Here is an 11,704-nt window from a genome sequence, read left to right as displayed (position 1 = left end):
GTAAGTCACGTCGGAGAGGCGTTCTAGCACAGTGTAAGGGCCTTCCCAGGGGCTCTGTAACTTCGGAGACTGTCCTTTCTTCCTCTGCGGGTTGTAAAGCAAGACTTGGTCTCCTTCCTTGAAGTCAACGTGGCTTGCCCTCATATTATAACCGCGCTTCATGGCCTCCCCGGAGAACTTCAAGGCACCTCGGACTTGATGGTGCACCTCTTCCAGCCGTTCCTCTAGTTGACGGGCAAAACTGGAGGCGTCCCTTGGAAGGCTTTCCCCAGGAGGCCTTCCTGTCAGTAGGTCCACCGGCAATCGCAGCTCACGTCCAAACATCAGCTTTGCCGGTGAATACCCCGTAGTCTCGTGGGCGGCAGACCTGTAGGCCATGAGAAGCGCAGGCAGCTTCTGATCCCATGAAGACTGATCATTGTTGCACTGCTTGGCCAACTCCTGGCCCAATGTCCAATTAAACCTCTCCACCATTCCATCTGACTGTGGGTGCAGAGGGGTGGTCCGGGTCTTCTTGATACCCAGAAGCTTGCAGCACTCAGCAAGGACTGTTGACTCAAAATTCCTTCCCTGGTCGGAATGGAGCTCGTTAGGCACACCGAAGAGACAGAAGATCTCCTCCACCAAAACCTTGGCGATGGTAGTGGCTTCCTGGTCAGGGATGGCGTAGGCTTCAGGCCACTTGGTGAAGTAATCCATTGTGATGCAGATGTACCTATTTCCGTTCGTCGTCAGAGGCAAGGGTCCTGCTATATCCACTGCCACCCGTTCCATGGGGGCTCCAACCTGGTATAGTTGCAATGGGGCACGGTGACGCTTCTTGGGGCCCTTCTTTGCACAGCACACCTCACACGCGTGACACCATTCTTCCACGTCCTTCCTCATGCCAACCCAATAGAACCTTTGGCGCAGGCGACTCAGTGTCTTCTTTACCCCAAGGTGTCCGCTGGTGATGCTGTCGTGCATTTCTTTCAGGACGCCTTCCCGGGACTTCATAGGTAGCACCGTGGACCAGTAGTGGTCTAGACCATCATGAGAGACCCAGCGTCGCTGCAACACCCCGTCGTCCATCCGAAGAGTGTCCCACTGAGTCCAGTAATTCTTGGTGGTAGGGCTTTCTCTCGAGATTACTTCCCACCCAGGTCGTGTTGACGACTGACTCAGCCACTCCATAATTGGTCTCAGATCTCGGTCCTCCCGTTGCAGTTTTCCCAAGTCTTCCCATGGCACCTCCGCTGTCTGTTCCACGTGGCAGCCCGTCGTGGTGGTTCTCCTGCACATTGATATCTTCGGGGCATGTACAGGACAGACTGGTCGTTGCCCCCGTGAACCAGTTCTCCTTCTTCCCTCGCCCGAGTGGTGGTCCCTCGCCGGGGGCACATTTTTCCGACACTCATTTTCCCAGTGCCCCTTTTCTCCACAGCTCCAGCACTTGGGTCCTTCCCTGGGCTTCTTCCTAGCGCCACCTTCATATTCCTTCTTCCTCTTATAGCATTCGTTCTCCTTGTGCCCAACCTTCTCGCAGTACCAGCACGTTCTTTGGAACCTGTCTGTGTCGCTGACAGTGCCCTTTCGTGCCCTAAAGCCAGAAGTCGAGTCGTCCCTGAAGCTTGACCAACTAGACCTAACAAAGGACTCAAACTCCATGGCACGTGCCAGAGCTTCTTGCATTGATGTTGGCTTAGCTTGGTTCACTTGTATCTTCAGCTGAGGGCTGTCCAGGGCATCGATGAATTGATCACGCAGCAAAACCGTCAGCAGGTCAGGGGTGACACCTGGGTATGCCTTGTGCGCCATGCTGTCAAGGTCCTGGGCGAGTTCCTGAAGAGACTCGCCGCGCCTCCTGTTGCGGGTTCTGAACCTAACCCTGAAGAGCTCGTTCTGGTGCTTGGTCCCATATCGTTGCTCCAGCGCCTGTGCCAGCCCGCTGTAGCTGCCCTTTGTCGCATTGTCGAGCTGAGCAAGGACCTCCACCGCCGCCCCTTTCAGGCTAGTGGCCAGCTGTACCGCGCACTCTTGGTCCTCCCATCCGTTCCGAGCTGCCAACAGCTCAAACTGAGCGCGGTAAGCCTCCCAGGAGAATTTGCCATCAAACTCCTGAGGCTTCTTTCTAACAGGCGAACCCAGCAGACTCATGGGGCTGGCGGAACTTCTTTCGGGGATAAACTCAGGCGAAACAGGGCTCAAACTACCCCGGACTTGCGTAGGAGAAGCATCTTGGGTACAACTAGCCCCTGCAGGCACTGGCTGTCCGTTTCCAGCCAAGCAGTCTTCAAGGGCCTTCACTTTGTCACTTACTTCTAATATTTCTTTGTATGTCGTCTCCCGTACTACCTCCATCTCTTGTTGAAGATTTGTGTGTTCTTTCTCCACTTCTATCAGGCGTTGTCCTAACTTCGTGGTCACATCAGTCATTTCTCTTCGTACTGACTCACTTCCATCTTGTACTGCTTGTAGCTGTTGCTGTAATCCCGTGAAGCGATCTTCTAGCTGTTCTTTGAGTTCTTGGAGTGTTCCTTCTTGTTGTTGCTGTGCTCTTTCTTGTTGTTCTTTGAGTTCTTGGAGTGTTCTTTCTTGTTGTTGCTGTGCTCTTTCTTGTTGTTGCTGTGGTCTTTCTTGTTGTTCTTTGAGTTCTTGGAGTGTTCTTTCTTGTTTCTCCCCCTGTAGTCTCAAGGCTTCACGGGAAGGTTTCGCCACGACCCAATGACGGGGGAGCTTCTCCCCCTCGAGCCTCCCTTCTATTGTTCGGAAGTCATTTCTTGCTGCACTGCATTCAGTCAGGGACCAAAAAAATAATCCATATTGTTAGTATTAATTTCGCAAAAAGGTGGCAACCCTCTCTTCAATATTACTCAACATGAATTGATAAATGATAAAAGAATAAATAAATTTTTCTCAACTCCTATGACTTTTTTGCCTCTAAATAACTAACTTCTGGTTTTAGTAATTACCATATTTAGCTTACTTAATGATGTATTGATTAAATGATTGATGGTTCATTGTTCTAACGTACACACCAAATAAGGGAAGAACACGCCATCCCAACCCCCAGGAAATACATGGTGTGATTTGGAGCAATACAAGAAACGTGTACAATATTCATATCGCTATGAGTGCAGGAAATGATAAGAAATGTGATGAAAACGTGAAAATGTGTTAAAATGGCGTGTTGGTGGCCGAAGAGAAGGGGAGGAAGGGGGGATTTGAACTACCATTAGGCTAACCATGAATAGCCTAGCCATCCTCTATTGAAACTGTCCCTCTTCCTACCTTCTATCCCTTACATCCCTCCCAGACCTCTTCGACTAAGTGATGAAAACCGTGAAAATGGGCGGTTAAAATGGTGAATTGGTAGGCGAAGAAGAGGCGGAGGAGTCCGAACAACTATTAGGCTAACTTGCAATAGCCTAGCCCTCCTCTATTACACTCCTATGCTCCACTTCCTGCCTCGCTGCTATCCAAGGAGACTGTAGAACGGGTATTATAGTCTCTTTGCTGCTATCCCTCACATCCCTTACTAGGCTTTTTCCACTAAGTAAACTGATGAAAACCGTGAAAATGGGTTAAAAATAATGTTGGTAGCAGAAGAGGAGAAAAAGGAGGAATTTGAACTACCATTAGACTAACCAGCAATAGCCTAGCCATCCTCTATTAAACTCCTATGTCCCTCTTCTTGGCTCCCTCCTATCCCTCACATTCCACCCAAGGCCTCTTCGACTAGATATTGTTATTAGATGAAAACCGTGAAAATGAGGAGGAGGAGGAGGAGGAGGAGGAATTTCAACAAGCATTAGGCTAACCGGAAAAGATCACTGATAGAAGGGAAACAAACAATAGAGATAATACAAGGAAGGAGTGTGGCGGCCATGAGAGAGAGAGAGAAAGAGAGAGAGAGAGAAAAATGAAGCACGTGTCTCGAACCCCTCTCTCTCTCTCTCTCTCTCTCTCTCTCTAAACAGTACTTAAATGACTCCTACCATATCACTTTGACGCTCTGAAAAGGTGATACAAGGTAGGAATGTGGCAGCCATGAGAGAGAGAGAGAGAGAGAGAGAGAGAGAGAGAGAGAGAGAGAGAGAGAGATGAAGCACGTGTTTCGAACCCCTCTCTCTCTCTCTCTCTCTCTCTAAACAGTACTTAAATGCCTCCTACCATATCACTTTGGGGCTCCGGGCTGTCACCTCCATATCCCCGGCCTTTGTGTCCCGCCTCTGTCTCCGTAACTTTGGATTAGTCCACGCATCAGTCAGCACAACGTGACGCCATCACCCGCACGCCCGCCCTCATTGACCAACACTACGACACTGACTCCCACCTGCACCCCCGCCCTCAGTGACCAACACTCCGACACTGACTCACACCTGTACGCCCGCCCTCACTGACCAACACTCCGATACTGACTCACACCTGCACGCCCACCCTCATTGACCAACACCTGACACTGACTCACACCTGCACGCCCACATTCACTGACCAACACCTGACACTGTCTCAACACCTGCACGCCCTCCCTCACTGACCAACACTCCGACACTGACTCACACCTGCACGCCCACCCTCACTGACCAACACTCCGACACTGACTTACACCTCCACGCCCACCCTCACTGACCAACACTCCGACACTGACTCACACCTGCACGCCCACCCTCACTGACCAACACTCCGACACTGACTCACACCCCCACGCCCACCCTCACTGACCAACACCCGACACTGACTCAACACCTACACGCCCCCCCTCACTGGCCAACACTCCGCCCCTGACTCACACCTGCACGCCCACCCTCACTGACCAACACCTGACACTGACTTACACCTTCACGCCCTCCCTCACTGACCAACACTCCGACACTGACTCACACCTGCACGCCCGCACTCACTGACCAACACTCCGACACTGACTCAACACCTGCACGCCCACCCTCACTGACCAACACCCGACACTGACTCACACCTGCACGCCCACCCTCACTGACCAACACTCCGACACTGACTCACACCTGCACGCCCACCCTCACTGACCAACACTCCGACACTGATTCGACCCCTGCGTCACCAGATTGTCGTACTCAGCCTCTTATGTTTTCCGATTTCCGACCCAAAAACTGTCTCCTCCACTCCAGTGACTACATTTATTTATAGTTACCGGTGAAAGGTTTAATTATTAGTGTCTTTTCGCTATAGTTAAGTGTCCAAAAACGGTAAAGACAATGGTGGATACGATAATCTGGCAACCCTGCAGTCATCACCGCCAGTGTAACTCCCAGTGGGAAATTCGAAAACGTAACATTTGGCAACAAAAAGTATCATTTCGGATCTCTGATCAGGCGTTTGAAAAGTAAGAAATACGGTAATCATGGGCGTTTTAGGAACGTTTTAGGAATCTTGGTTTAACTTTTACACTAGAAAAAGAAGATCTATATAATCAAAGATTTTAACACTAAGCATAATTCAAAGGCTCTTCGTCTCATCAGCTCTCCTCCTCATACTGATAGTCTTTTACCTCTTAAATTCCGCCGCCATGTTGCCTCTCTTTCTATCTTCTATCGATATTTTCATGCTGACTGCTCCCCTGAACTTGCTAACTGCATGCCTCCCCCCCTCCCGCGGCCCCGCTGCATACGACTTTCTACTCATGCTCATCACTATACTGTCCAAACCCCTTATGCAAGAGTCAACCAGCATCTTCACTCTTTCATCCCTCACGCTGGTAAACTCTGGAACAATCTTCCTTCATCTGCATTTCCTCCTGCCTATGACTTGAACTCTTTCAAGAGGAGGGTATCAGGACACCTCTCCTCCCGAAATTGACCTCTCTTTTTGGACACTCCTTTGACCTCTATTCAGGAGCAGTAAGTAGCAGGCTTTTTTTTATATATTTTCCTTTATGCCCTTGAACTGTCTCCTTAGCTGTAAAAAAAAAGTATCGTTATTTGTGTGGGGGCGGCAGGCTTAGGGCAGATACCGGGAAATATAATGTGCTGAGTACGACAATCTGGTAACGTTGTGCCTCACGCCGTAGCCAGCGCCACGTTTTCAGTTGGGAATTATCGCACTGTCTCCTCAGTGTCTTTTTTCCCCAGTAGAAGTACCGTACATCATTATAAAACGGATTGTGTGTGCTTGAAAGTTTACTGAACATAATAATAAAATGTTTAGCGTCTCTGTTGCCCCGCACTGCTCTGCGTGCGTCGAGAAACTTTCCTGTGATGACAACTTCCGTCCGAGAGGTGCCAGAGTGCCAACACCAGAATGTATTGACCATTTTTACTGAGTAGTTTTAAAGTTCGAGTATGCCACGAAAATCATATCCTGTATCACAAATGTTATCTACATTAATAAGTTATATCTACATTTATAATTCGTATTATTTTTCTCCATTATGATTTATCTATTAATTTTTAACTTTTTTAACGTGAAAGTGAATTTATTCTTCCCCTTCAAACAAAATCTGAAATGCAAAGGAAGTCTGACAATCCCAGGCCGGTGCTGCCAGACGCTTCCGCCACTCACGTCAACCATTTCCAGATGCCGTGAAGGAGATCGCTCGGGTTTTCATGGGCGTTTATTTCACGTTCATGGCACAGAATGGTCCGGCGAGCCCTGGGCGGATCTGTACTGACCACTTTGGGGACGCCTGTAAACAATGAGCCACAAGCAGTCTTCATACCAGCTGACATGACCACGTGGAACAGGCGTGTAAGTGATGATACATAGGGAGCATTTTCTGTGTGTGTGTGTGTGTGTGTGTGTGTGTGTGTGTGTGTGTGTGTGTGTGTGTGTGTGTTGACATTTTATAATCATGGAGTATATCCGGCGTCCATATCGGCTCCCTCACCGTCACACCAATAGACACACGAAGGCACCAGAGACACAAAGGCCTGGGGTGTCTTGGGGTGATGACGGGGCGTGTGGCTGTGGCGGCGGTGCTCCTGCTGCGTCTTGGAGGCGCCCACGGCACCAGGGACTGTGAGGATCTTCATGAAGTGGTGGCCGTCAGTGAAGGAGGGAAGGAGACAATTTGTTTCGAGAGAAGAAAAAAATTAGAAAAATATAGTGAGTCGACAACAGTGTACGTGAAGCCGGGAGATGACTTCAAGGGAGTTAGTCTTGCAGTGACAGAAAGATATGTTTCTTTACCAGTCAGTTTCTTTGCCTGGTTTGGCCTTGACGAGTGTTACAGCGACAACAAGTGGATCAAATTGAAGGTGGATGTGGAAGCAACGAATATATTGAACGAAATTCTGCATTTCACCCTAAACATTGAAGGATACAGAGGAAGATGCACGAGGCAACGATCATGGGACAAATACATCACTGGCTTTAGTATTGTGGCTCACGGCTCTTCCAGCTGGACAAGCACAGCCCAAGAAACGGGCGGCAGATGCCACGGTCCAATACAATACACGAACCTGCAGTACCCACCCACCTGCACGAATCCGCCCGACCCTATCACCACCACCACCACATCAACACCACCTCCAGGTACCACCACCACCACTACCGCAACAACAACAACAGCACCTCCAGGTACTTACAAAACCACCACCACAACAACAACAGCACATCCAGGTACTACGATCATCACCACCATCACCACCACCATCACCAACACAACAACAACACCTCAAGGTGCTAACACCACAACACCACCACAATCATCACCACCACCACCACCACAACAACACCAAATCAAGGTACTAACACCACAACACCACTACCATCACCACCACCACCATCACAACAACAACACCTCAAGGTACCAACACCACAACACCACTACCATCATCACCACCACCACCACCACAACACTAACACCTTCAGGCACTACCACCACAACACCCTCCACAACCTATGCCACCACAGCCCCTCCAGGTGTTCCTCTTACAAGCTCTTCCTCCACCCTGACAACCACAGCCACACCACGTCCACACCTTTGCCGCCACAAGGAAAGGTCACTCTGTCTCTCTCCTCTTCGACAGTGGTGATAGCGGTGCCGATAGCGGTGGTGGTGGCGGTGATCCTGGCCATTGTGGTGTGTGTGACCAACCGGAGGCGACGGCGTGGACAGGGAGAGGGGCAGAGTGAGTATGTGTGTGTGTGTGTGTGTGTGTGTGTGTGTGTGTGTGCGTATGTGTGTGTGTGTGTGTGTGCGTGTGCGTGTGGGTGGTTTTGAGTGCAGGTGACCTGGTTCCTCTCAGGCAGACCAAGGCTGACCTCAGGAGGGAGAAGGACAGCCTGCATCTCATCCAGGCGACCACACTGCTTCTTGGCTGCTGTTTCTTATCCGCCAGTGTTTCGGCGAGTCTTGCGTAGAAGCTCTGCGCCCTTGGTCCCATCCCTCCTGCCGTCGTGAATACTACCGGGGTGAAGGAGCCCTGGTCCACATTCTGTATTCTTTCTTCATATGCTCTGTTCTTCTCTTGTTCGTTTCTTCTGTGGGCTGCATCAAGGGTCAGGTCTCTGTGGCAATGGGCCATGGGATCAAAGATCCTTATGTCAAAATATGCCCTTTGTCCACGAGTCCAAAACCCTCTGGCGCTAACATCCACTCGTGCTTCGTTCGAAACATTAGCGGTGCGTCTGGCGAGGTGTTCGCCTTGCAGAGGGAGCAGCATGGGTTCCACAGTCACGTCGTGGCAGACTTCTTTCAGCATCTGAGCTGTTACGTCTCTCACTTCATCATGTCTCATGCAGACGAAACCTCCTCTCTTGTATGTCAAGGCATGATTTTGGTTGAAGGGTGAGCCAGAGTTACACATGTTTGGGAGACCATCCACTGGCCAGCCATACCTGAGGGCAAGGGCATCAGTGAATTCTTTTTTGTTTAAGTTGAAGCCTTTTGCCCTGATAGGTAGTGTGGTTAGCCAGTTTGAAGCGCCCACTTCCTGTGCAATATCTGTCCTCCTCCTTGTGTCTTCTGGGAGTTCTCTCATCAGGTCACTCAGAGTGTCTCTCTGTTTTTCTTCTCTGTTTATGGAGATTTCATTCCTTAGTGACCTAATATCTTGAGAGTTGTCTTCTCCCCTTTCAATTTGATTGGTTATATATCCGGTCAAGGAGGCTGTGATTCGGATTGAGTTCCCGAATTCAGACTCAGCCAGATTTTGCGGGTTGGTGATGCCGAGCCCACCCATTCTTGACGGCAACTCCAGTAATCTTCTCTCCTGGTCACTGGGACATCTCCCATTTGCTATCGCCGGTATGAAGGTGTTTCTGATAGCATCTTCCAGAGGTTTTAGTAACGGAGCAACATCAGGAACTGTCCTCATGAGGTAGTTCCATTTATGCTTGACACGTAAGTAAATGCTGCGTAGGCTGCCTGCGGTTCTGTTTTTGGCGATCTCGCTCAGCCTCTGCAGTTCGGACTCCCAGCGCTTTACAGCTGTTTTCACATATTCGGTTCTGTATTCAGGTGTTCCAATGACTGCCCCGAGGTGTCTTTCGCCAGTCACTGACAGTTTCACGTTACTGCCCTGGAATGATGTTTTGTCCCGATCGTATGCCTCTGGTTTTACAGTCACCACAGACTTCGTGGCGTTGGGACGGTACCCTATTTTAGGGCCGTGTTCATTGACGAGGTCCCACCATTTCCTGAGGTCTGCAGACTTTCCTACCCCGGTGAGGTCATCCGCATACGCCACCTGTTTGACGTTGGTGTTTTCATGGCGGATGATGTCCTGCAGCTTCATCATTCCCAGGGCGAACATTGCCATGGCCACTGGGTCCCCCTGGGTGGTGCCCTGAGGATTGTATGGCCACCGGGTCTCCAAGTCGTTGGTCATTATGACTGCTGATGAACAGTCTGGCAGGTTCCTTGTATGTATTTTCAATATATTGGGCGAATATAAGGCACTTGATTTTGATGTTGTGCAGTGCTGTTACCCTATTGATGTTGTTGAACGCATTTGCAGCGTCCACCATCAGCACCGCCTCGCATTCTGGGTCTTCGCTGCTACTACTACTACTACTGCTACTACTACTACTACTACTACTACTACTACTACTATTCCTGCTGCTGCTAGTACTACTACTACTACTAATTATAATAATAATAATAATAATAATAATAATAATAATAATAATAATAATAATGATAATCTACACCTCTTCAGATATCCAGTATCGCACACTGTCTTCTCCAGCCTCACCGGAGATAGGTTCAGTGCACATCATGGAGAACAGTCTGTACGAACCCTTCCCCGGCCCCGTGACCCCCGCCGTCAGGGAACAGCAGGAGACAGAAGTCGTGGAGAACAGTCTGTACGACCCCTGCCCGGCTCACTGACAGCAACCGCCAAGGAACAGGAAGAAACAGTAGTCGTGGGGAACAGTCTGTACGAACCGGTCAACAGGGATTACCTCTAGCCATTGCATGTCAGAAGCACACCCTCCATTCCACGGCCACTTTGTCCCTAACACGCCTAGCCTGCATGACTGTTTCCGCTCCACTCGACTTCGGAAACCTTGGTGATGTCGCTGATTGACACGACGCCAGACAAACATTGCAGGAAGGCGTGAACATTGTCCTGTCGGCGGCCTGATCCCCAGCCATTCCTATAACTTGTGCGCCTTCCGTGCTGAGGACTGTTCGCCTGTAGCAGTAATTCAACTATCGGACACGAGATGGGAGCCACGATCAGATGGTCTCACGGGAAGGGAAGGGAAACTCGGCTGTGGGAACAACTTTGCCGAGATAAGACAACGCGACACCACCAAGGGAAGGCGCCCACCCTGACCTATGTGTTAGCAGTTAACTTATGGGATGACGTTTTGTTTAACAGCAATACGGCCAACAGGCTCATCCAGTCGCCAGGTACGACGATTGGGGTGCTGAAGACATTTGTTGTTCGTGTTCTCCAAATGGAGCTGGGGCGTTTGATCCCAGTTGTCTGCAGGAAAAAACTCTTGTTGCTGCAAAAGATTCTTTGGCATCTGTCTGTGTGTGGCAATGACCCCCAAGAGGCACACCCAGACCCTGGATTCCTGCTGGGAGTGAGGCCAGCAACTCCAGGTCCTGCTGTAGGCGCCGAAGGGACCTTTAGTGGACAGTGAAGATACAACTACAGCGATCTACTGAGAACCTGTTGTTGATTTTCTAATCTCGATGATTTAGTTAACAGGTTGACAAATAAGGAAACATGTGTCTTAAGAAATACTGTTAAGGATTATCAAAATGGTTTTATTGAGATGCTTATCTTAATCTATAATACTTGTACATGTGTATCCCTATTCTGTATTGCTCTGTGACTTGTCCATGCGAGTGTTCCGCAACTGTGTGATGCTGTTGTGTTCAGCCATGACGTGCGTGTATTAATACATGTGATCAGTCTGCAGCACCCCATTGTGCACGTCATTATATTGTGTTCAGCCCTGACGTGCGTGTATTAATACATGTGATCAGTCTGCAGCACCCCATTGTGCACGTCATTATATTGTGTTCAGCCCTGACGTGCGTGCATTAATACATGTGATCAGTCTGCAGCACCGCGTTTTGCACGTCATTTCAACTTTTTTTTATGGTATTTAATTTCATAAATCAGTCAATCTTTTTCCCGTTGGGGGCGGGGAAGTAATTCATGCTTCCCTGCTTGTTACAGTTGTTTTGGATTGTGAGAAATCAGTCAATCTTTTTTGCTCGTTGGGAGACAGGGAAAACGTATTTCATGCTTTCGTACTTGTTAATGTTGTGTTGGATGGT

The 11,704-nt window shown here is 49.5% G+C and overlaps 1 protein-coding gene across 1 annotated transcript; it reads left to right on the top strand.

Moving 5' to 3' along the window:
• The first annotated feature begins 6,869 nt into the window (after positions 1-6,869).
• LOC127001168 (uncharacterized) lies at positions 6,870-10,291 on the top strand. The gene is made up of 3 exons (XM_050865385.1): positions 6,870-7,533; positions 7,986-8,087; positions 10,119-10,291. Exons 1-3 carry the CDS (start codon positions 6,903-6,905, stop codon positions 10,289-10,291), a joined length of 906 nt encoding a protein of 301 aa, XP_050721342.1. The 5' UTR covers positions 6,870-6,902.
• The last annotated feature ends 1,413 nt before the right edge of the window (positions 10,292-11,704 follow it).

Source organism: Eriocheir sinensis, chromosome 20 (genome assembly GCF_024679095.1).
Source record: "Eriocheir sinensis breed Jianghai 21 chromosome 20, ASM2467909v1, whole genome shotgun sequence".
Lineage (NCBI taxonomy): Eukaryota > Metazoa > Arthropoda > Malacostraca > Decapoda > Varunidae > Eriocheir > Eriocheir sinensis.
The sequence above is the reverse complement of the archived record's forward strand: the minus strand, read 5'-3'. Positions and strand labels throughout refer to the sequence as shown.